At 36.4% G+C, this 27,408-nt stretch overlaps 1 protein-coding gene across 2 annotated transcripts in view; it reads right to left on the reverse strand.

Moving 5' to 3' along the window:
- Positions 1-27,408, reverse strand: part of GNAZ (G protein subunit alpha z) — a 78,214-nt gene that overhangs the window by 22,426 nt on the left and 28,380 nt on the right. The window contains exons 2-3 of one of the 2 annotated variants that reach the window (XM_076352787.1): positions 24,136-24,326; positions 20,524-21,796 (exon numbers count right to left, since the gene is read on the reverse strand). In XM_076352787.1, coding sequence (XP_076208902.1) covers positions 20,524-21,246 — 723 coding nt within the window. In that variant the 5' untranslated portion in view covers positions 21,247-21,796; positions 24,136-24,326. The remainder of the gene's footprint in view (positions 1-20,523; positions 21,797-24,135; positions 24,327-27,408) is intronic. The other variant, XM_076352788.1, reaches the window with a different exon arrangement.

The following is a 27,408-nucleotide window of genomic DNA, read 5'->3' on the forward strand; positions in this document are numbered from 1 at the left end:
CTGTCACCAGCACAGAATGGATCAGATCTATTATTATGCAGACCAATTTGAATTAAAAAAAAAAAAAAAAAAGGATAAACCTATTGAAACAAGCCCACTTTAGAATAATACAAGCAGAACATGGCAGAGAATACAAAGAACCGCAACTCTTTTTCCACCCAAAGAAAATATTTGAAAGTGTCCATCCTGATTTGAAAAGACATTCTTGATCACTTTATTAGACGTTTGCTATTAGGAATCAATATGACAGTCACCTGATCCAGTGTACAAATGACTAATTTTTATATCTTGTTTCTGACCTAGGTTTTTTTTTCAAACCAATTTTAATTTGCATGCTAGCCTTTCTGCTAATCATAAGGAGGAAACAGCAGTACTAGCTTCCCACTTTCATAGAATCATAGAATCATTGAGGTTGGAAAAGACCTCTAAGATCATCGAGTCCAACCATCGACCCAACACCACCACCCACTAAACCATGTCCCTAAGTGCCTCATCCACTCGTCTTTTAAATACCTCCAGGGATGGGGACTCAACCACCTCCCTGGGCAGCCTGTTCCAATGTTTAACCACTCTTTCAGTAAAGAAATTTTTCCTCACATCCAATCTAAACCTCCCCTGGTGCAACTTGAGGCCATTTCCTCTCATCCTATCGCTTGTTACTTGGGAGAAAAGACCGACACCCACCTCGCTACAACCTCCTTTCAGGTAGTTGTAGAGAGCGATGAGGTCTCCCCTCAGCCTCCTTTTCTCCAGGCAAAGTCTTTAGTCCCTTGTAGATTATATCTCCTGCAAACCTAAACCTGATCACGGTGCACCAACACTTTATCTATACTATAGCATCAATGGAATACTGTTCAACATAAAATATAGTGGAGAAGCAATGTATATTTTGGCCTCTCAGAACTGCAGTGCTCATATAATAATGATCTGTTCTGTGCAACAGGCAAAAACCATTGACAAAGAAATTACATTGAATCCCGAGACTGTCACCATGCCTTCCTTTTTAACGTTGTCTCACGACAATTTCAAACATGGCTTTTTTTTTTTTTATATTTGTATTTGATATAAGAGTACTAAGGCAACCTCAAATTACACCTATAGTTGGCAAATATACCTTTGATCTCTTGCTTCTTATACTTTGCAGTTGTTGTGACTATATGTAGATAAACATATATATATGTATATGTGCAGCAGCATAACTTATTTTTATTCCTATCAAGAGTGTTCTGATGAATTGGTATGGTGCATTTATCGTATGTCTTATAAGTATAAAGCCCGGAATTCCTCACAGTTTTCCAAGAATATTCATTTTTTCAGTTTTTTTTTTTTAAAGACCTCAAATAGGCAGTTTTGAAAATCCAGTTTAAACTAGCAATAATCAGAAACTACAATTTATGTCTCTACCTTTTACCATGTACGTTATTTAAAAATTCTTCTTGTTCAGAAAGTAAAGGAAGTGCCTTGGGCACATGCCGTAATTTATCTAGGTATCATGGTAGACTCCACAGTAAAGGTTTATAATATGTGTCCATTTTATGCTACTCAGCTTTAAAAGCTTCTAGAAAAGCACTGACACTCCTTGCGGCCCTTGATTCCAGAGAGATGGTTACAGGAAAGCTTATAATCAATCTGCCTCCAGAGGTGGCAGTGGTACAAGAACATCCCTGCATATTTCATTACCAAAAAAAAAAAGAAAAAAAGCTCCTGATTTTTTTCGTCTTATATCTTAGGGAAGACCAGTCATTTCACCAGTGAACCAGTGGACCTCATGGGATGAGCACCGATTTGAATCTAGATTTGAAATACACTTTAGGATAGCAATTTTGCAATCTTTGTTTAGTTAGAACTAAGCTCCATTGCCACCAGTTAGGCTCTGAAGATTGAGATTTTTGTAGCGCGTTTTTTTGTTTGGTTGGTTTTTAAAGTAAGAAGTACTTCTCAAAAAAAATTTATTTCCTTCAGTGCTCTCTTTACTTATTCACATCAGCATTTTTTTGTCAATGCATTTTTCTATTTTAAATATTCATGTTTTGAAGAAGGAATTGAATTATTTGAGTACAGAATGGCTTTTGTATTCTCAGAACAAGGTGACATTTCTTTGACTCACTGTGGCCTTTTTGTTTTAAATTTCTTCTTGAGCAGAATAGCAATGGTAACATTTTAGAAAAGCTGCATCACTCCTTTTTACTCAGGACACCTCCACCTAACTTCTATTTAACTGTCATCTCAAAGAGAATTTATTAAAGGACTTATTTACAACTATCGTGGATCACTGTGCAGCTGAAATTTTGTCTCAGGCTGGATCACTGTATATTTTGTGGAATTTAATGTCTGAATGGGAAAGACCCACTTTGGACACTGAATACCATGGATTAGCCAATTTAGCAGAAGTATCAAGAGAAAATTATAGTAGTGTCTGTGTTCTAGTCTACTAATATTATGGTGCCTAGTCGTTGGGGTTTTTGTTGGTTCTGTTGTGTTTTTTTTAAATAGATGCCCTATCTTTTGCATTAATATTGAGGAGAGCGGAGGGGCTGATACATAATAGTTACTGAAGTATACAGCTTATTTGTGACTATGTAGTTTGGAAATGTGAACACTCAGTAACCTACAGTTTCTCTCCTTCCTCTACTAGTAGACAGAAGGTATAATTACACTAAGGGTAGTAATAGCTCCAGTCTTGACTGCAGATTAAAACAGCAAGAGCTGTTTAAACAAGATAACAGGATGAGGGTGAAAATATAATTTAAGCCTCTAATACAAAATGGAATTTTTCAACCTGACTGAGGAAAGACCAAATAATTATTTTCCTTTATATACCACATTTCATTTTGCTATTAAAACTTGCTACACCATTTTCTCTCTTAGAAATGCATAGAGATATATTAACCCAATCTACATCTAAACATCCCCGGAAACAAACATACCTCCTGTATTTCCATGTCTCATTCATAAACCAGTATTTAAAATTGCTATTTAATTACATTTTGTTAGATATATTCTGCATTTTCCTCATTTTTAAAAATTTTTATTCTGTGATATTGTACTTCATTTTGTATCTTTGGAGATTAAATCTATCACCATAACACGTGGAAATACAGATACATGACATTCAACTTCTCAACACAGTTGTCTTCTAGCTACAATCAGAGCTGCTCCGTATCAAGGACACATGGCTTTGTTTCAACATCCTTATTTTCATAGTATGATAATAATTAATCTTGTCTTGCTAGGGTACTGGAAAAATTCTGGGGATGTATGTTTCACACGAGGCTAGCTGCTGACCAATGACAAATTATAATGCCCTAGTATTAGGCTATAGCTCCCTGATAAGCTGACCTTGCCAGTGAAGCTGGAAAAGGGATTACCCTACTCCTACAGTGCAGTGGAATGTCCCTCCATTATGCCGTCACATCTGTTTGTGAGGTCACATTGTAAATGCGATCAGTAGAACTGGATCCAGCAAAAAATAGCTCAGTTTGGAGAATGTGAGTGAGCAGCACAAGAAAAAAGAAAAGTTTGGAACTCTAAATTAGACTTGTTGCCAAGGCTATGGTAACATCAGGCTACTTCTAAGCAATGCATGAAACAGATTGACACATAGTAAAATTAACATAGGATTAAAATCAGGTCTCTATGTTTGTACAGTGCAGTGATAACTGTATTATGTAAATAGTCAGCAAAGAGCACAGAAAAAAATTTTAAAAAATTATAATTACTGAATTATTCTAATAGCATGAACAAACATTTATATCCTAGAAGGTCAGTTTTTCTGATTAAAAATATAAGCTCCAGTCCTTAAAAGACCATTGCATGGGCAGACTCCACTATAGTACTTTTACCCTTGAGGAGAATGGAACACAGTATATAATATAAAGACAATTTTTAAAAATCTGTGAAAAACAACCAGTAAATATATGTAACATTTTAAATCTCGCTGTTAGAATATTTACTATGTAGACAGTGTTTTTCATTTTCCAAGAACAAAAGTATTTTTAAAATATATGTATGTAAAAATAAACACTTCAATATGTCAAAATAACAGCACTGTCACTTCTAGCAGTCAAAGTCAAGAACGTTGTATTGACTTGTCTGCATGAAGTTATTCTCAAAAAAACTTGCAAATCATAAGGCAGATGACCAGTGCATACCAATGAAGACCCGTCAAAATGTTTATTAGTCTTTATCTATAAAATCAGCATGGGTTTTGGCATGTTTATAAGTAAATCCTTTTTTGAAAGACATTCAAAAGGGTAATATACCAGTCTGTTAAACCTATTATCTCAGCTCTGCATGCAACAAATACCAAGACCTTTTTACGATACAAAAAGTGTTTAAGTAAATATCTCTTTCAAGATTTTTTTTTTTTTATAAGCCATATACATCTGTAACTGAGAAAAGCAAGACAGAACAAGGAAGATTAAGCCACTGAAGCAAGATGATAGAACAATCAAGAAAGAGCAGTTGAGATGAGGGTTTTATAACACAGAGAAGGAACTTTATAATACAGAGAAGTTTAAGAATTGTTGTACAGTCAGTACAGATAAGCTGTTTTGACAGCATCTTTCTGTGAAGTTTAATAATTAAAATTTTAAAAATAATACATATCCTTTCATATACAATTCTGTATTATAATGTTGCAATTCAGGCCTCAGCTCTAGGAAGCGGGCCCTGTAATGGGAATGTATGACAAATACCAATGCTGAATCAAGAGGATCACATCAGTAGGAACATCAAGGATTTAGAGGAAGTATGTTCTATGTGTATAGGTCTGATGAACAAAGAGGCAGAACAGCAGGACACGAAACAGCTATTGGAGATAAGATACTTCGAGTAAATGTGTTAGGGGATTTAGACAGCAAGAGCTAGATCGTTCTTTCTGGAAGGTGGATTTGTAGGTGTCAGTCATATTACACAGCTGTTTGCAAAGGCTACCTTTTTTTTTTTTTTTTTTAACTTTGTGTCACCAGAGATTCCACATGCCCTAATCATATCTGTGTGGGGAAGATGACACAGATACCACTTTACCTCTTTATTTTAAGAACAGTGGAGGTATTTTACGTCCAGGATTTATTACCTTGGAAAACCTTTCGGTTTCCAGCTTGCACTTTTGGATAATCATGTAATTTCCCTGTTGTTCAGAGGAGGCTCATCTTCATAAAAGGGAAACAGTAGAATAAAAAAAAGCATTTGTCAAGCTGTTCCAAAATCACCAATCATTTCTTAATGAGCATGCCCTAGAATCTTTTGTGTAAGGTAAACTGAAAAGGCACCTTGCAAATGCCCTCCGTGGAGAAAGGATTATAATTTCTGTAAAATCTTCAGATTAAGTTGAACCTGCAACTGACTGAAATGATACCATTTGTAAAATCCATATTCAGAATAGTTTTCAACTAAATCTCTGACTAATCACGCACAGTTACCTTCCAGTGAAGCTAGATGCTGTCAGCTTTGGAGCAAAAAACCCCAAAGCGTGGGACAGAACTCTCTCAGCAAAAATATAACTGCATAAATGTTAAACTCAGACTGTCTATGAATCTTTCTGCCTTTGGTGCAAAATTGAAAACTAATTTATGTGACCTAACTTTAAGATAATAAATAATAATTTTTTAAAATGGGAGAAAAGTGAAGGGAAAAACAAGATTCTTTTAAAGATTTTATGCATGGGCAAAGAGTTCAGACACCAGGCAATAAACAGTGGAAAAATATTAGCAATCTACCATATGCATGACCTACAAGTTCAATACATAATCATTTTGGTGAGCCAAGACTTCATCTTATATCCCATCTTCTCTTTACTGGATAGCTTCAGCTTACCTGATGATGCACTTTTGGCAGGAACTATTATTGATCTATCTCAACTAAAAAAAGTGACATAATGGTGATATTACAGATTAGGGATTAATTTAGTGTACTACAGTCATGAAAATAATCATATTGATGAGCAAGATTGGCTTTTCCCAGTTTGATTGATAACAATTTTTTTCTTCTTCATTTGTTAGCTGTATGATGCCTCATTTCTTCTGAAATGTCTTTACCTTTGATACATTCTTAAATACCTTTTGACACACCAATGATTTTCATTTCTTTATGGCAAGGATTTGATACCATAATATAAACATGGCAGTGTTTCAGTTCACTTAGTCACTTGTTGAACAAGTGACAATGAACTGAGAATTGCAAGATGCACGTGAAATATATCTTGAACCACTATGCTGGATAAATGCATGATTACTAGTAAATGAAAGTCAGAAAAAGTAGCACACGATACTGGATTTTTACCACTAGCTAGATTAAAACATTCTCAAAGTATTCTCTTAAGGATAGGGTGAATTTTCCAGTAAAAATTTTGTGTAGAACTCTCTAATGAGGCTTTTACAGTGAGTTATTATTGTCCTTTCCTAATCTGCTTTAGAAAACTAAATTAATTCCTTTTGCTATGGGCATTATTTTATCTAGAAATCAACCAAGACTGTTATAAGATCTAGAGAAGGAAAATCTCCCAAAGCATTATTTTCTAACATTATTCTACGTTGTTTCTTATGAATAGATGGGCAGCAGAACAGATTGACAATTTACACCATTCTAACTGAAGGCATCATCCTATTTCACTTAATAAGTGAACAAGCAAACTGATATGCTATGTTAGGCCAGTTCTAAACTTCTTCACAGTCCAATGCTTTTTTAAAAGCATTAAATCATTTGAAAGGAGCTCAGTTACTATGAAACAGTGTCTGTCATCCAAAAGAAAAGCAAAAAATACAGGAAAAATAGCAATTGAAATTGGCTATATACTTAGAAATTCCAGTTTGATTTAAAATCAAACTTTTTCAGATTTTTATGTTGTTTTGGGGTTTTTTTGCTCATTTAAGCTTGCATACAATGAAATCACCACCACCACCTCCAATTTCTTTAAATAAAAAGTTAAGTGGTTCATGTCAGGCATGCCTTATTAGAAGGTGATGTTTTAGAAGATATTTGTGGTATCCCATACAATTTCTGTAACTGGAAGAGTGGAATATCAATTACAGTTTTATATAAGATTTGCCTAATGACTGTACAGAAATTGGTTGTAGAAGTTTGTTGTGTACAAGAAAACTATTCATAAAGCCAATAAGCTATAATCCATAATGAAAATGTGCAATGGAAAAGGAATTTGAGAAGAATATAGGAAGTGAAAAAGAGTGGACTGAGGAAATAATATGCAGATCATCAAAAGTAAAAACTTCTCTGCATAGAAATGATACATTGTAAGATTGTGAATTGATAGATTTGTTTCAATGTACTTTTCTGTGAAGCTGTTTTCTCTACTTTCAAAGTGGAGCAATCTCGCATTTAGGTTATCTGTTCTCATTGTAAATATAGTTATAGCTGATGGCTCCAGTGTTTCCTCTAGAATTATGTTACAGTTCAATTTCTCCTTCAATTTATCTTACACCCTGCTTCGGCTTAAACCACTGTCCTACAAGTATTCACGCTTTTATATTGTACAAGAGCTTCGCTATCTATATTGTGCCTATACATTGAGCAATACAACCAAATGCATATAAAACTGGTTCCTAAATAGGAAATTCAACTTTATGAATCAGAAAGCAAAGTCTCCAACAAGGTATCATCCAGGATCTATTTACCAATGAAGGAAACAATTGAGAACGTGCAGGATTAATAAGGAAAATGAGTAGTAATAAAAATTAGCAATTTCCTCACAGCAAATAATGAATGCAAAGAGCACAGAAGTATTAATCGGGAAGGCAAAGTACAAAATTAAAATCTGGAGCCTGGCTTTGCTCATATTAAAATCAGTGGTAATAATATTCTCATTCACTTTGTTATTTGAAAAATATCATTATTAAAATGAAATCAGCATCTACAATACAATCTGCTGGAATTCTATAGAATTTCACAGTACTTACTCCCCAGTAAAACAAAGACTTCAAATGTTAAGCCACATATATGATGATATAAATATAATGATTTTCATCATCTAATTGTGTATTTTTCAGGACTGTTTACTACACCATTCTTTGTTAATACTTTTTCTAATCTACTTGTAAGAAAAATTATAGCTGGTTGTTCTAGCATCTCCTTTAGGAGTTTATGAAGTTCAGTATTTCTGACAATTTCTCTTATACTTCTATCAAGTACAAGCTTTACATTCCTTGTCTTTGAACCGTTGTTCTCACATCTTCTAGGATAGTAAATAATTCACTGTGATAAACATTATAACATAAAAAAGAGCATCAAAAAGTAGCTGCTAATAAATACTGGAATGAGGGAGAAGGCAAGAATAGGAGTAAGAATTAAATTTAACTGCGCCCTACTGTGTATCCCTGATCTGTTTCATCCCTGAAAGAATATAGCAGAAATTGACTGAGAATCTAATTTCTGTCACAAAAGACTATGATTCTAGTATTTAAAGCATTTGCATTTAGAGAAGAAATTATTCATATCCTATTGCCCTATGCTCTGACTTTTACAGAAGGAAATAAAAAGCAGCAGGTAACATTAATACTTACCATCTGGTAATAATGCCCTAAGTAGCTCATAAAACCTAGCATTCAGTCAAATGCAGATACAGAGGTTTGTTGTAGTTACAGGGAAGACATCATAGTGTAATTTCCTACTGTTCTTTAACAAATCCACAGATAACAAATCTTACAGTAAGGTTTAGTTATATAGGATGATTTTAGCTGCTCTAGCAGTTGATATATCAAAACAGAGAAGTCTGACTCATCTACCTTTTGATTTTCCTCTGCTTCTGGACATAGGATCCTACTGTTTGCCTTACACAGATCTGGAACTCACTAGACTCCTCTGTGAGTGATATACTCAGGATTCCAGCAGAAAATCAACCACACTGAAATACTGGATAATTTTCTGATAGGTTTGTGAGTTATATCTTTTCAGCATAGGGCCCAAAGAACAACAGAGCTGGCACAAATAATGAGGTAGAAGCATGCAGCAGAGGTAGCAGTGGTTGACCAAAAAGCTGAACAAGCAGGAGGGAGAGAGTGACACTTCCCTTTCTTCCTAAGTGGTGAGTTTATAGATAATCTCAGCAGGTTTAGATAATTTAATATATGCATTCAATATGCATTTCACCAAATGCTTGTAATTCCACTTTCTATATTCAATGCTGTTTCAAAGGAACAAAAAGAAAAGAAAAAACCACACACAGAATCACTTTGTCAAGATGGGAGATCTTAAAATGGAAGGCTTTAGCAGGAATGTGTTATTTAATTTATAAAATAGCAAGACTATAATTTGGACTTTTATCTCTGCATAAATAAATATTAAACAGAGTATCATGGTCATCGGATCTTTTAGTCTAACTTCCATTTATCACAACTATGGTCATTTCTATCTATTGGGTTTTCCCTGTCCTAAGCCTAGCCATTTGTAGCTGATGATGGCTGTTTGACTAAACTCTATCTTCCAGAAAAGCTGGTTCAACTGATTCAGCCTCCTTCCTAAAAGAATAAAGTTACAAAAAAAAAAAAAAAAAGAAGAAAAGAAAAAAGCTCTTTCAAGTTGGTATTTATCTGACCTAGCTTCTAGCCATTTGTTCTTATTTTGCCTTTCTCCATCAGATTATGTATTTCTTTAAATATTGAGCATTTTTTGCTCCTTCGGGTGCTTATATACTAAGCAGGTACTTAGCAATCTTTTTTAGCTAAACAAAACAAATTAACCTTTTGAAACCTTTTTAAATGCTGTAAGTCTCAGTCTGGATTTCTGGATAGCAGCGACAGCCAGATGCTCTGCAGAACACTGCCCCCAGGACATTTTAGGCACAGCCACGCTGCATTTAGTTTTGTCAGCCTTTGATTTTATTTTTTTTTAAACTTATCTTTAACCTCCTTTATTAACCTCTCACATTTCCAATTCATTCTGATTGTTTTCCTTTTTCCATGTATGGGTTGTTGGGTTTTTATTTGTTTATTTCTAATTACTGCTTTCATTTGATCTGTGAAGAACAGCAAAGGCACAATGCAAGCTGCTATTAGAACCATCCCTTTCTGTAACACTGCCAGGAGAATTCATACTATTGGACTACACCTAATACTAAAAGGCATTGTAAAAATTAGTCTACTCTGACAAGTCCAATGGCATCCCTAGCCAGTATTATCAGTGCACTACTGCATAAACATTTACACCAATGGAATTCCAACTGATTTTGGCAAATATTAATGGAAAGAAACTCTCATTGCTATGTCACAGTTGCAGTGAGAAAGCTCAGATTGCTAGAAACACTGCTAGCTTTGGCAGGACACAGCTGAAGCAAAGCTCATTGTTGACTGATATGACACTCTGCCATGCCATGTTGCCAGGGAAACAGCAGAAGAAGGGAACATAAGGTTGTTAAACTAGAGAGGTTCTAAAAAAAAAAAAAAAAAAAAAAAACCAAAAAACAAAACACAAAACAAAAAGATCAGGGCCAGGCTGTCCTGAAGTAAATGTAGCATATGTATGACATACCATCATGTTATTCTATAAAATTAGTTTAGTCATAAGCTTGCTCCCCATAACTGATGGACTGAAGGATTCTTGTTTCTAAAGATGCTACTTCTGTTACATGGATTTTATGCTAAATTGTGTTAAACTATTATCACTAATTTATTTCTACTGATGATAAATGTTGGGGGTTGGTTCCTATTTGTAAAATAAAATATGACCATCAGTAAGTAAGTACACAGAGAATGACTAGACTGTGTATTTTGAAAACAAGTTGTTTCAATCAGTTTAATAATGGAAAGAAAGGACAGTATCAAGATTAAATATCCAAAAAATAAGTGACAGGAGTTAGAGAACTGAATTAATTGGAGTAGAGGAGTTATTCATCGTCTGCTAATTTTGAAGTATAATCAGGGGACACTGTCATTGGTTGACAGATTCAAAATTTAACTAAGCCTATTAATAGCTTTACAAAATGCATTTTGATACTCAAAAATCTATCCCAAGAAGCAGGCTTAAGTATTCAGTCTTGGCAGTACACAGTCAAAAAAAAAAAAAGAAAAAAAAAGAAAAATCCATGGCACATACATATACTGTCTCATCCATTACTTTTCATAAGGAAAAGGAAAAAAAAAAACAAACAAAAACCCAACAGGCATCCAAGCCAAAGATCCCTCTAACCCAAAATCCCATGTCTTACACTGACTAATAATAGATAACTTGGGGAGGGGAAGAAAAGTAAGATTTGCGGAAACACAAATACTTCCCTAGTATTTTATCCCTGCTTCTCAAGATCTGAATTCAGAACTTCTAAGTCAAAAGCACTATCTTGAAATTTAATAGGTCTTGATATATATTTCTTTTACACATTTTTCTAGTCCTTCTAAACTTGTGCAGAATTTTGGTACCGCAACATACTCAGGCAGCAAGCTCCATAATTTCACTCTATATTCTGTGGACCTGTACTGCCTTTGCCTTTACCTTGTTCGAAACATCTTAGCTAATAATGTCACTCAATATCCTTGGTTCTTAAGAGAGACAATAGATAATGATTAGAAATCAATTTTCTGTATGCCAATTGTCACTTTATAAGCCCATCATATTGCCCTGCCTTGTACATCTTTTTTTTTTTCCTAGGGGAAAAAGTCCCCATCTATTATTTGTTATTTTTATTGAAAATATTCTGTGCTTTAGGTCATGCTTGCTCTAATTCTAATATATTTTCTTCAAAATGGGAGAACAAGAATTTAGATAGCATTCTGAAAGTAGACATGCTTTGGATTTTATACTGTTTTCTGATTTTTCCTTAGTCCTTTCCTAACATTGCTTGCTTTTTTGACCGCTATTGAACATCGAATTGATATTTTCATAGACCAAGCTGTTACAACTGCAAAATCTCTGGTATTTGCACTGTATGATAATAAGTCAACAAGATACTGAAATGTCTAACAGTATCTTTAAAGAAATTAAACTTCCTGTAAAAGCCTTGTCACACTGCCAGAAAAATGGCAGTTACCTAAGTGTTCTCAGTGTTAGACACCATTATTTTTAGTTAAAAACACTGCTGGAATGGCAACACTGTAATGCAAGCATAAAATTATTTTTACTTGTATGTGATTTCTCTTCCTAGCACCCGACTTCTGTTCAAAAGAACCTACTCTTGAAAAGCCTATGTAGAAATACCACGTACATCAAACAAAAAAAGTGATGATACTGTAAGAAATGTAAGGAATTTTGAATTTACACAAACAAAAGCACTAACACTACTCATTGTATTACTCTGGCTTAATTGCAGTACTGCCTGCAATGGGAATGAGTACGCATGTGACTCATATGCATGTCAACAACTGCAAGGTGATGGAGGTCTTAGTAGACACACCTTCTGAAAATTTATGCTGCTGGCCCCGAGACGGGCTAGCATAGTGTGGCCATTTCTATCGTGTTAAGCTTTCTTTGCTTTCAGGAGAGGGTGGCTGCCTCCAGGCTGCCAGCTGGGAGTGGTTTCTGGGCCGTGCCGACTCCTGAGCAGTGCCAAGGAGCTGCTGGGGTGAGGGCTGGTAGGTCCCGGCCAAAATTGTGCCAGGGATGGTCCTATGGTGGTTGAGCTGCAGAGGCTGCAGCATCCTAATGAACAAGGATGCGACGCTTTTGGAAGGAAAATAATTTTTATTTTCTTATGAGAATATGGGGGGGGTGGGGGGGTGTCCCAGCTGATAAAGGTGCATCCAACCTGTCAGAGTCTCTAGCAAAATGGTGAAACACTGGCACAGGTTGCCCAGCGAGGTGGCGGATGCCCCATCCCTGGAAACATTCAAGGTCAGGTTGGACGGGGCTCTGAGCAACCTGATCTAGTGGACGATGTCCCTGTTTACTGCAGGGGGGATGGACTAGATGACCTTTAAAGGTCCATTCCCACCCAAACTGTTCTATGATTCTGTGATATTCTGGGTTACTTGGCTTGCAGTACACCTTTTACTTGCATTACTTTTATTTAACTGTGAAAATGTTGCTCTTCTTACTGTGCATTGTTATATCGAAGCCTAACATATGCCTTCAAATTCATTACATTAAACAAATGCCTTTTTCAATTTCATGTAGCCCAAAGCTTAAGCAGTTTCTTAAATTTGGAATATGAGCTTATAATATCTCATTTTGTTTTGATGATTTATTTGCTTGAGCAAGTTCTTCTCATTTTGTGGCATCATCTGAATATACAAAAATGTGATGACATTGTAATCTTTGATAAACCACCTGTCATGTCTCTTGAAGAATCAAAACTTTATGTTGTATATAATAAAGATCAGGCGATAGGAGGACTTGAAATTAGGAAGGAAAGGAACCAATTTAGTTAATGTTAGCCCTAGTCTCAAACAGGGGTTAGTAACATTCCAAACATTGTTGTCTATTTTCAGTTTTACAAGTAACTATTTGTTTTTACAAACGCTGGTTTGTGTAAGTGTATTCTTACAGTTCCTAACAATACAGCAGTACATCATGTATACACATAGCCAGAATAGTTTAAGTTACTGTTAGTATCTGAAGTTACATGGAATATGAAGGTCAGGGTATGGCAACAAGTCCAAAATATAGAAAATTGCTGTCCCATGTGTTCTATGTGTGGATATCCATATCAGAAGCATACAATTACAGTGAACAATGTAACTGAAAAGAAACCTTCAGACTTGAAATAATGTATAGTAAAAAGAATTGCAAATTGGGAGTTGATTGATCATTCCCTTACCTATATTCATTATTTTACTGATATTTACATATTTTAAGAGATATGCTTGGATACAAGTCTTCAGGCTGGAATCTTGATATATCACTATATAAAATTAAACTTTGGTAAGGGAACATATATTTTACTTTCTTAAGTGAAAAAAGGCAAGGCTAGAATTCCATTTGCGGAGCTGAAGGATTACACACATGAATGCTGAAGTCATCTAGGCTTTGCTCCCACACAAAATTTGCTATGAAATATCTTGAAATGGAAAGGCTTCATAAGAAGTGAGAGCACTTGAACGGTTTAGGTCAATCTTTTTCTCAGATTCCCAAGAGACTTAGTTTGTCAGAAAGATGTTTGCTGAAATGGTTTTTTTACCACTGATAACAACAAGTGCTAAAAGGGCTATGTATAACATGCATCACAATTTCCCCTCTGTCCTGACTGTTATTAGTATTGCAGGAAAATAGCTGCATGACAGAAAAGAGTTTTAATACACTGTACTCTCAAAAAGCTGAAGTATCAGGAAAGGCAAATAAGCTCCTAAAGTATTTGGTTTCAGGGAAAAAAAAAAAAGAAGAAAAAAGTTAAAAATTTTGTTTACTTGATAAGAAATTTCCTGGCAGAAGCAGGATTTCTGTTCAAAATTCATATAATTAGCATATGACAGAGGGCTTTCCAGGTAAATTATTATTAGATAATTGAGAGGTTCCATTATGACCCCAACAATTTGTTTTGCATGAGGCCTACTGCAGTCTGAACTGTTTACTGCAGTATTTTATCTTTTTCATTTGCAACTTCCTTTTAACAAGGTGCTATACTAAAAAATAGCCTCAAAAAAGCCTAAAATTTCATTTTTCCATTCACTTGCAATGGCTGTAAGAAAGGGAATAAAAATTATCTAAACCTAAGTTACCTGCAAGCAGTTTTCCTTTAACATTCATATTTATAAAATGATTGAACTAGTGTCATTTTTAGAAAAAGCAGACGTGTACAAACGTTGCTTGTATCTCCTGCACTATGTGAATCTGTTGCAACTACTAACCTCAGGAATTCTCAATCATACATTCATGTTTAACTCATTTCATTATTTACTTTATTATTGCATCTTTGAAGAATCTTTCTAATGGTCTCGAACTGTGTTGCAGCTATACACTGTAGAAGAAAATTGAAAACTATCCATCAGAATGTATAGCAGGTGTGAAACACAAAACTGAGTGCACACAGATGGACAGATAGGGACAGTTGCAAAGAAACTGCAAGACTCCTTATCAGGGTGAGAGGCATGAGAGAGTACAGATTATTTACCATTCTCTAGCACACATTAATTTAAGGAGAAATTTAAATAAAGTTGAGACACTTAGATATTTAACAGGAAACTTCTCCTAAGCGCAGGATGCAACACCTAAGGCGGCAAAAAAACCTGATCACTTCATAAATTAACATTATCAAAGGCCAGAGATGACATCTTAATATGTAATAAAAGATAGATGGGTCAATCAGCTGCTAAGGACCATGAAAACTAAGACAAGTAATTTATTTGATATAATAGAGAAGAAATCAGCATGGGGATATAAAAACCTAACACAACCTTCTCAGAGTGCTGGCCAGGAATAATAATCTTATAATAAAATCAATAGCACTCCAAAGGTATTGTACAAACCAATTTTGCAGCGGTGTCAAAACAAGAGGCAGCTGTTACCTAGTTGAGTGATACCAACTATGTGCATGGAAAGATAAAGCTATATTTATTATGTTAGGTAGAAACAAAACATGTAAGACATAGTGGAAATGAAAACAGACACAGATCACATTTGCAGATAACCCTAGATAAGCAGTAAAAATAGTTAGAGAGTGACAGAGGAAAGTGCACAAGGTGGAGGAAAAAAAGTGAAGAATTATAGTTTTCACTGTCTTGCTCTTTAGTAAGCAGCTAAATATCACATAAGTTGAACAGACAAGTCAAAATACTGGTTTGGCCAGATCTATAAACTGTTAACTCAGGTGATTTTGTCTCTGCAAGTGATGTTACCCAGAATAAAGCACAGCAGGAGAAAGACAAAAGCCCCAGAAAAATTCTGTCTTCCCCTTCTCTCATTTGTTTCCAGGCAGTATAAAGTTTAACTTATTTTGTCTCTTAAAATTACACACAAGGAAAAATTGTCCAGGCACCGATAGTTTGGGCATTATTTTTGTTCTCCCTTCTGCACATTGGTGTCACTACAATACTCTCGCCCTGAACAGACTTCACAAGTTCACTATATTCAGGACCTACCAGTATGCAGAACTAGCTCGTTTTTCCCCTCAATTTTTACCATATTTGTCAATCATTATTTTAACGCATCTTCAATAGAGACAGAGCTCATGCGTAGCATTTATCCACTTCTGTCAACAGGAAGCACAGAAGTTATCATATTCATATAGATCATTTGCTCAACTTTCACAGTTTATAAATCAGCCAGATTCTTACACACTCTGTCAAGCAGTAAGTTATGTTTGGCAGTGGACTAGTTTTATTTAATAGTTCTCTTCACCATAGATACTACACCAGCAAGCATTTTAGACTCAGCAACACTATTATTTGTAGGGCTTTTTTCATGAGTGGCAGTCTCAGTGTTGCAGTTCAAGTGATCTGCCAATGTAGGTACTTCTCATAGTTTATCAGGGCTGTTTAACACTGTATAGTGTATTCAGCACACCTGGAGCATGCCATCTCTACACAGTAAAATTATGGATATATGTTTGGATAAAGCATAACAGCCAAAGAAAGATAGGCCAAAGGTAACCTGTTCTTTATGATTATACAGTCAGGTTTCCTCTGAAATGCTATTAGTGTCCCTCTCCTTTTTGCCACGTAAGTAGGAGTTTCAGGAAGATGGCTGTTCTCACATATTTAATCTGTGTTCTCATTTCTCTACAGATCATAAAAATAAGTCTGCAGAATTTAATTTTATAGATGGGCAAATACTTGGATAGTGGTTGCATACTGCATGGAAGCTGAGAGATGATAAAAGCCTGAATTTCAATGTTGAGTACCCTCTATAAGCAGTAGCACCAAGGAACATCAGGTGGTAGAAAAGGGATAAAAAGAGGTCATAGGAGATAAGCCCTCCAGGCTGTTAAAACATTATGTAAAAAAGTGGGCTTCAATGTCACTCTGAAATAACCCAGACACTTACTTCATTTGATTCTAGATACTGGAATCAAAATCAACATCCATAAGGATTTTTCAAAGTATATTGATTTTTTTTCCCTTTGGGCTAGTTCTTTTTGATTTTTAAATCTGAAAAGCAAGGCAATAAAAGTCTAAAGAATTGCAAGAAACCAACTAACTCCTAGTCAGGGTCTGGATATAAATAAGATAGGCTTTTCCTAACGTCTCTGAAAATGAAGGGAAGGAATTAGGGGCAATGCTTCTCTCATGTCAAGAGGAGAGACTAAACAAAAATCAGGTATAGAAATCTGTTACAGTAGGAAGGCACTAATGCCAAGACAAGAATCTCCAGACAATGACGCGTAAGTCCATGTGTAGGACAGTGAATGGTGAATCAGTTAGCGTAGTACAGAGAAGAAAATGGAAGTGCAGTGGATAAGCTGCAAAATCACTACAGAAGATAAGAATAGTGAAATATTATATATGTGATAAGCTATACCAACAAGAAAGGGCCAATTCAAACAGTGCCGACAACAAGGATTATTGGAAATATCATGTCTTTGCAAAAATCATTTAAGCGAGAATTCCATACTCGTAGAATAGTCTCAGATACATGGAGACAATGATGGAGGCACAACAGAGAGATCTAGACAAACCCGACAAAGCTACTAAAAATTAGGTAACAATCTTTTTTTTTCCTTTAAATTAAATTTCTCTGGTCTGATATTTCTCATGACGTAGTATAATTGCTTCTCAAACTTGTCCCTTAGCTGCCTTCTAATAAGAAAAATCTTTGTAAAAAAAGATTTAGTACCTATAATGCGTATTTCATTTGCAGTAAAATTCAAGTATTTCTGAGAAGTTTTATCAAAATTCAGCTTAGGTGAATGTTCTTGACCATAAGTTTTTTCCCTTGAAGAATCATAGAAAGTGCACGCAAAAGGGATTCAATCATAATAAGGGCAAGCTTGTAAAATAAAGGGAATATTTTTGGAAACTATTTTGTAGTCTTGGTTCATACCCAAGTATAATTGCTTCTCAAACTTATCACTTAGCTCCCTCTTCTAATAAGAAAAATCTTTGTAAAGAAACTGTATTAGCAACCAAAAATACTGACAAAGGAATTAAAAGTACAAATGAGTTGAAATAATTTCACATCACTGTATACAATCTCTTATCATTTTTGGTACAGTGATACGTAAAGAACCCCTCTCCTACATGCATGGGATGGGAAAGGGAATAGTTTCACCTATTTTCTTCAGTGATGATCTAGTCTTCTGCTGGTTTGGAGGGAAGGAGTTGGTTGCAGAACCCAGAACTTGAACAGACAAGACTTTACTAAGAGATATGGCAGTAAAAACAAGCAAGCAAACAAAAAGCCAAGGGTGAGATTTCTGGGAAGTATTGCTCTACAGGTTTTGTCTGATATTTGTTTCTTTTGGTCTGTGCATTTTTCATACGGCTTGGAAGGAAATATTAGCATCTTCCTCCAACTTTATCTCAGTGACAGCTGTGAACTTCCGATACAAACTCTGGAAAATATGCAGAAGTATTACCTGTAGAATTCCTTTCTTTAACCACTTCCATCTCATGGAGTTTCCCCACCTCAATTGCTATAAATTCCTATCACCAAAACTGTGGAATCCCCTAGGTCACTTGACAATATTTTAATCTGTACCGTGATTCTATGCTAAGTGATATTGTATAAACAGCAGACTAGACAGAAGGCACTGAAGTTGTTTCAGGTACGATATAGTTCGCCTTGCCTCAGGGATCTGGTGAATGACATGTGTTATATAAAATACGCGTAATTTTTGGGAGGCTTTCACATTTAGCCGTTAAAGCCATTGCAGTTATTCCAGTCATTATCAAAACCATGACCATGTATTTGGCATCTTTAAAGAGCACAGGAGCTCTCGATAAACAATTCGTAATGAAAAAAAAAAAATCAGGTATGCAACTATGTTGACATTACACAACTCCAGTACAAAATTAACAACAGTGAAGGAGATCACAGTTGGCCCCCTCTCCAGGACAGGGGAGTGCAGCTTTTCAGGGTAGAGAAAACTCACAACAGAGAGATCTGCACTACGACATCTTATGTAGAGCTTCAGTACTCCCTTCCACTGAGTCTGTGGAGGAAATTCCCCTTTCTCCCAACCTGTTCCCCCACTTTATCATTTTAGAGAAGCCTATATGATTTGGTAATCAGTTGTGACATTTTCAGGGGTTCCTTGAAATTATTTTAGGGCAGAAAGGGAAAAGGAACTAGACAGCTGCATACAAAGTGGTGTCACACCCATACAAGCACTAGAGGATGTCACACAGATGATGCAGCTCTCACACATACATGTGCAGTATACTACATTTGACTTAAGATACTCCGTAAAGAAACTTAAATATAGATGTGTGTACTACACATAAATGGGTAGGGGTGCGTCTGATAAAGAACAACAGTTAAGGCTAATCAGTAATCCTCTTCCATAGAGGACTGCCAAAACCAGATCATTAGACCTGGCTGAAAGATCCCCGTCTGTAAACTTATTGAGATCCAGTTAGATTTGAAAAATCATATAAAAATTTCTTGGAACAATTTCCTCCGCAACACCCATGTAATGCACCTGCTGTAAAAGAAAGGGATTCTGGTGTTCTGGACTACTCCAGGAACTGATATTGGTGAACAAGCTTTCTAAACGTAAAACAACTGAAGATGTGTAAAGGAATACAAGAGAAGTAGAAGCATTTTAAGATTAACTTTCTGATTTTACAGTATAGATTTTAATTCTTCCTGAAAGGCAGCTGTTTTCAAACATAAATACAGCATGTTTAGGAACCACATCATTATGTGTTCCTACCCACAAACTCCCAGCTCTTAAGCATCATGTTTTACAAGGCTGTCAAAAAAAAAAAGGTTCAAATGAAACCCTATAAAGGATAACACAGGCAACCTGAATGTGATAGCAAACACACAGTTGCATATGCATAAGTGTTCATATATTTTTCCATAGTTACTGTATTTGTGTGCTGTGAAAACCAGAAGCTAATAGCATTAAAGGGAATTAAACAGGAAAAGTTATTCATTGGACAAGGCAAATCAGCCATATAAACATAAACAGTCAAAGAAAATTTTAAATTTAAAAGTTCCATACTAATTAAAAACTATATTTGATTATTTTTTTTTAATTAATTTCATCCCAAATTCCGATTGAAAATCCTGAAAAAAAAAAACGGGGAGAAAATTGTTACTTATTACTATTTTAGCTTCAACATTTCCTAGGACTTGCAAAACATGGTGTCCAAATTAACCATCCCTGTACACCAGGATGTCACTACTGTCTACCTTTTTAAGTGATGTTTGGAGTAACACTTAACCAGGTAAACATTTAGCAAAAAGGCACCAAAAAAAAAAATCTGCTGTCATGTGAAGAGCACCTCCATTTCCCAAAAGTACCATTGAATAAACAAATAAATAAAACTGCCCAGTGGGGAAAACTATCCAAATAAAGGAATCATAGCTTCTTGCTTTTTACTACAGATTGGGGGTGAGGGGAAGGAAATCACATTTGGGGCTGGAAACTCAGGGATTACTGCCGTAGGTATAGTAGGGTAGGGAGGCGGGGGAGTGAAAAAGGCCAAACACTGGGGAGGGGGAAGGGAAGGGAAGAGAATACAGAGCAGAAGGTGCACTTACTGTTTGGTTATCTTCATACAGCTTCAAGTCATATCCACTCAGCTCCACACAGAAAATTATTGCTGTAACCCCCTCGAAACAGTGGATCCATTTTTTGCGTTCAGATCTCTGTCCACCCACATCCACCATTTTGAAAGTCAGCTCTTTGAAGGTGAACTTATTTTCTACAATCCCTGTAGTCATGTCCCGAGAACGCAGAATATCTTCCACTGTAGGGATGTAGTCCAGTGCTGCAATCCTTTCTAGGTCATTTAAGTAGTATGCAGCATTATCCTCTAGGTGGTACTCATTGGAGCGGCAAAAACACTCCTGCACACCAGGGTCTGCCCAGAGCCGTTTCATGACTCCCAGAAGCTCAGGGGTAATCTCACCTTTGCTCTCAGCTGGGCCTGTCAGGGCAAAAAGCTGCACAGCATCATATGCTCTGTCAGGATTGTGAAATTCTATCTTAAGGGTGGCTAGAGCCCGAATGATACGTGTGAGAGAGTCAATTGCATTATAGATAATCAGAGGTTTGTATTCTTTACACGCCTCCAAGTTAAAGCCACCACTATGAATGATTTTCATCTGCTTTACAATAGTACTCTTCCCAGAATTGCTGGTACCGAGGAGTAGGAGCTTAATCTCTCTTCGTTGTCGCTGACTTTCAGAGCGCAGGTGGCGGTCAATCCTACGGGACCGCCGCGCTGCCTCTTTCTCCTCAGAGCTTTGCCGACATCCCATGGTATAGCAGGCAGTTACAGAAGGGAAAGGTTGGAGATTATCTCACTCTGTTTGCGTCTCTGAAAGAGATATGTGGTGTCTTTCAGTTCTCGTGCCAGGTACACCTTGAACAAAAAAAAGTCTCTATCCAATACCTGATGGTCCAAGATGCCTGTACCACCTAATTCAGTCCCAGCAGGGGTGCAAACACATGTAGATATGCAACCACAGAAATAGTCTCTTCAGCAGATCTCATGGCACTCCCCTTTCCAGTGCATAAACAGTGGCACATTCCTGTTAATGAAGGGACACTTCCCTTTGCCACAGTTTGGCTAGATCCATCAAATACTCTTTTCTGTTCTGCATAATTATTTTGCTGCCTTCTGTCCAAAGGTAAGGAGCCGCACTTTCACCTTCTCTGCTCTAGCCCTTTTAGTTGTATTTTCTGGTTGCTGTGGTGATGCTGCTAGATAAAGCTGAAGCTCTTTTCAATGGTGCTGTATTTGTTTTGTTTCTCTTCCCCCACTTCTTCAGCTGATCCAGTTCAGCTCCGTAAATCTGTGCTTTCCACCTGCCAAACAATGAGAAAAAGAAATGAATGAAATGAGAGAGACTGCTTCTTTGCTGCAAACCACTTACTTTCTCCTCCTCTTCTAGACTTCTAAACCTTTTATTATCCCAAACAGAAAACACAGATGGAAAAATATGTAAAGAAAAGCAAAAATCTAAACCCCTAGCAAAAACGTAGGGACAGCTGAAGCTTGCAGACCTAAGAAAATGTGGTTTCTGAACAATAGTAAATCAAATCTCCCTTTCAGTCTTCTGTATTTTATTATCTAAACCTACATGAAAACAAACAGTGCTGAGCTGTGCCCCAATTTCTCCCTCAGCAAGAGCTTATGGCAGCGCTTTTCCTGCACAGTCCTGTTCTGACTGGTTTTCCTGAAGTAGAAAACGAAACAGACTCACAACTACTTTTCCCAGTCTATTTATATCAATATCTTGTACTCAAGACAGATGTCCTCCTGAGTTTTCTTTCATCTTTTCTGTTTGCACTGAACATTTAAATAACTAAATTAGGAAGCAAAAGGAGGTGATTAACTTTGCTCCGTGATTTTGTAAAAGGGAGAGTTACTGATCTTTGCAGAATACAGTAACAGATCTTCTTTCCCCTTGGAGAACAGTGCTGTTAAACATACTACCTGCATCCTGCTTAATCAATAAAGTGATGCACTACTACAACAAATTTTGTAAGCTTCTTTCCATAGCCAAGCTAAGTGTTATTAAGCCTCCTCTCTTCCATTTTTAATACAGGAAATTCTGAGATGCAGTAAAAGTGAACAGTGACTACAAGGCGAATATTTCATACAAAAAGCACAGGAAATGTCATCCCAAGCAAGGGCTTTTCAGTGACTGTTAGAGCAATTATTCTTTCCCAAATTAGGGGTTAAGCCTACCAGTTGGAACTCTGCAGAAGGCAACAGCAGGAAGCAGTTACCTCTCACAGAGGGAAAACACATTACTAATAGCTGATCAGTGATAACTTGCCTCTTTTCTAGGAAGGGCTTGCTGCTCCCACTAAGCTCTGAGCACAGTGGGCAGCAGGATCACAGATGTCATGACTTCCTCATTGTATGCTTGCCCCAGCCCACTTTAGCACCTATATGCTGTCTGTTTACTTGTGTCTAGAGGGTCTTCAGTGAGTATTTTTACAAACTAAACTAGATGCCACTGAGATACCCTCAGAGGTAGGCTTAAGAAAAATTTCAGAGCCTACTAAAGAAATGTAAATTCTACTACATTTTAATAAGACTAAGTCTCCCAAATTCCATTTTCAAAGTTGCTCTAGAAGTCTTTGGAAGTTTTTCCTGCATGAACGCACTAGCATTTCAATGTAGGTGATAAAGCATTAAAATATATATTGAAGAGGATGATTCCACACTACTAGGAGAGGGACAGAATGATCCAATCCAGATGTTGAACCTCTGGCTTTTGTGAGGAAAGAAATTGAACTACAACTACTTGCAACCTCATGTACTTTGCTTTCTCTCTTTCTTAAGCATCACAGCAAAAATTTTAGCAGACAAAAGATATTTCAGCACTCCAAAAGAGTAATCTGTAATTAAGTATTTGAAATGGAGCACTGGATTTACCAATATGTATTTTTCCTTTCCCCACATCACCTACATCATAGGATAAGATCCACTTACATAGATATACAGCAGGATGGGGTGGGTCTCATTCCTACGTGGCCACACTGCTGTGGTTGAAAAATATAAACTTATATGACTTCTATTTTAATGTGTAACATGTATTTATAAATGCATATACATTTAATAGTATATGGTTTCTAAGATACTGTTTTATTGTCGAGAATTTCAACTCTTGTTTTGTCTTGCCAAAAGTCATTATTAGCCAGGGATTTCAGTGAGATCTTACTTTACCCTCCCAGTAGCTGTCACCATAGTAGAAATTAATTACGTCAAATAATAGCTTTAGCTAACCTTTAAATAACGTTAATTGAGATATAGCACAGCATAAAAACATCGAGGCGGGGGCTTCACAGATATAGATAAGGACAATTACATCAGCTGCAGTGCTGAAGAAGGGTTATATGGTTAAAGAATAAAGCTCAGCTTTTTAAGTTTGTTAGCATCTCACATTTACATGAAAAAACATAATTATTAGAACATTTATTTGGGAGGGTAGAAGGGGGGAAATAAATTACATATCTAGGATTTCATTCCTGAGGTGGTAGAAACAAGTGTAATGATCTCAGACTCTTCTGTTTAGCAAGAGGTGTTACTATTCTGTTATTTGTATAGTAAATTTTTGTCACAGTGGGCTATCCTAATCTTAGTTTCTGTATTTTGTATAGCTTTCTCTCTGAACAGGTTTAAAGTCACTTACAGATCTCTTCTAATTTATGACGGGCTGACAAGTGGAAAGGTAGAGTCTATGTGTCTGCTTTCAGATCCAAGTCCCCACTGGTACGCATCTCTGGGGTCTACAGTTCTGCAACAGCATCTTGGCATTAGACAGGTTCTTGCAACACACTGGATCCCTTTTCAGCAGCTTCCAGTACATAAACGTGAAGGTATCTGGGAACATGAAACGTGCATGTATGGAAGGACAAACAGTTATGGCAATCATTGTTAATCCCTTAACATCAGAGAAAAAGGTATAGAGACTGGACAGAGTCACTGGATGACAGTTTTACATACTCGTTCTTGAAGTTTCCTGGGATGTTAGCCTGGGACAGTTGAGCTTGCAATCACTCACTCTTAAATACTTTTACTGATTCTATATTTATCTTTAAATCCCTTCCTAACTCTAACCCTGCTTAAGGGAAATACATAGTTGAACCAATGTAGACCTGGATAAAATTCATGACTACCAGGATGAGTCAGTAGAGATCAGGATTGGTACTGCTGTATTGAGGACAGCATTATATTTTAGTTGGAGAAGATTAATAGATGATTGCTGCAAACAATTGCAAAATTCCACAACTGGAACTCTGACCACAAGAAAGTGAACACTCAAAAAAACAGTATATGAAGTATACTGATTAAAATGTGCTTTGATATCCCACTCATTCCCATCTTTCCTTAGATTCCCAGAACACGATCAACATACACATTTTCAGAACAGCAGCTTTTACTCAGTTCTGAGGATCTCCTATACAGTATTTCAACTTCCCCTCTTCTTTCTTGCTCCTATTGAAACCTGCCTTCTCACTATGTTCTTTTAATCTCTGTGCTCTTAACGCCTGCCTGTAAATCCATCCCAAATCCACATGTATGAAATTAATTAACTAGAACAGGACTTCTACAGTAACCAATTCCAGAAACTAACCATGACAATCTTATTCTCAGTTGTTCTAAACTAGTTATCTAGTCAGTACATCAAGTCACCTCTACATGACAGTTCGGAGTGCTTATCTGTCATCTTTGCCTGTATGGACCATAGTGTATGGGTAGGCTTGTAATTTAAGCATTTTGGGTGCCTTAAAGATGTCTGAATCCTTTGCCCCAAATGCACTGTGTATTGCTATTACCTGGTCTAAAACTCTACAAAAGAGTCTTAATATCACCTGTATTTATCTTACTTCCCTTTGCACATCAGAAGGACATTAGCACATGAAGAACAGATTAATGAGCAGAAAATTAAAATAGCATACACATTAATCGAATGGTAATTAGCACAACTTTACTTACTCTAATGCATCAAAGATGTGGAAAGGAAACCCTCCAAAATGAGGAGTTATACTTTCTTCAAATAATTGGCTTTTTCCAATGCTCATAAGAAGATGAAAAGTAAGAGTTGAGGAAGCTGTTTCTTAATAAGTAACTTTCCAGCCACACAGACAGAATGAAATTACTGTATTAGATATCAAGCCAAATTCTTATTTTAATTATATAAAAATTAGAGTTGGCTCCATTAATCATGCTTATTCTGACATGTTCAGAACATTTAAAATGGGTTTTCCTTTAAGTCCTCATCATCGGAAGCTTCATTTTCATGTCATTGATAAGACCACTGGTTGAGTTCTACACATCTCTTTGACTAAAGATGAAAAATTTTGCAGGAAGCACATATGGGACTCCCTCTCTTCTCTTATTCAAGTTTCATCCTGAAAAAAAGAGGCTTGCTAGAGACAAAAAGCAAGGGGATACATATTCCTTCCAAAACGCATCAATACTTGTGATAAACGTGGAGATTTTATGCCCATATAAGATAAGCAGATCTTTTTTAAACTTTGTTATTGGCCTCAACAATTGCTTATGACAGTTTGGTAGAAAGACACTTTCAAGAAAAAAATTATTCTTTTCAGACAGCTTGTACATTGTGTAGAGTATTTCCTATTGCATATTTCCACAACACATTGTTGTTGATGCATCAGATGCATCATTCATACCCCACAGTATTTTCCATAGCAACTATTCTGCTTGCCATTCATTAATATGTTTAACACAGAAAAGGATAGAGTAGCACCTCCTTATTGTAGGGAAGACCAGGAGTATGTAAACACTGCGTAGATGAGTTTTACAGTATTGAATTTCCATTTTTTTGGCTTCTAATCATTCCTATTGCATATATTGCAATGATATTTGGATCTCGCTACTTCCAGTAGGAATACAATGAGGTGCTTATATTATTGCTTTGTAAAGCAGAGTAGTAGGTACTATACACTGAAAAGCATCTTCCACATTCACAGTCACTACTTTTTAAAGTTCAGAAAAAGAATAACTGTACAAACTATTATGTTACTACATTTTACTGTCCTGGCTACATAAAGATGAACTTCCTCTCACCAGTTTTACTTTTTCTTGGAACACACTCAGAAAATAAGGCAGTCTAGAATTTGTTCTGTTTTTTTAGACCAGATTTCATATTAAAAATGCAAGTACTTCATGACTGTAAGTTTCTAATTAGATAAAAGTTACTCTAATGGAAAGCCCTATTGCTTCCTTTCACTGTGCACGTTTCTCTCTAAACTATTATAAAAAAAATCTTATTCTTTGAATGAATCACAGAATGGTTTGGGTTGGAAGGGACCTTAAAGATCACCTAGTTCCAACCCGCCTGCCACAGGCGGGGACACCTTCCACTAGATCAGGTTGCTCAAAGCCCCATCCAACCTGGCCTTGAACACTTCCAGGGATGGGGCATCCACAACTTCTCTGGGCAACCTGTTCCAGTGCCTCACCACCCTCATAGTGAGGAATTTCTTCCTTACATCTAATCTAAATCTATCCTCTTTCAGTTTAAAGCCTCGCAGAGGCGATCAGCTCTGGTGCAGGCATGTTCCGCAGCAGAGCAGGGGGTTGTGGTGTATGGGGGGGTTTCCTGAGCGGGGGAAACCCCAGGGGAGCCAGATTATACTGCATATGTGCATCTAAACTAGTACATCTGCCTTCTACTGACAACTGAAGCTGCTCAAAATGTTAAGAAAACACATTTGTTAAATCTGATTATATGTATGGGCTATCTTATCATGACTAAAATAGGTAATTCTTCCCACATGATAAAATTAAGATGCCCCAAATCCTGAGCTAAGAGTGATCTATTTCGATTATCGAAGAAGTAATGCCAAAAAGTTCATTGATACTTGAGCAAAATTCTGCACTGGTTTGTTACATAAATCTGTTGAAACCCATTTAACTGAGCAGGCTGTTTAGT

The sequence above is a fragment of the Aptenodytes patagonicus genome, chromosome 15 (genome assembly GCF_965638725.1).
Source record: "Aptenodytes patagonicus chromosome 15, bAptPat1.pri.cur, whole genome shotgun sequence".
NCBI lineage: Eukaryota > Metazoa > Chordata > Aves > Sphenisciformes > Spheniscidae > Aptenodytes > Aptenodytes patagonicus.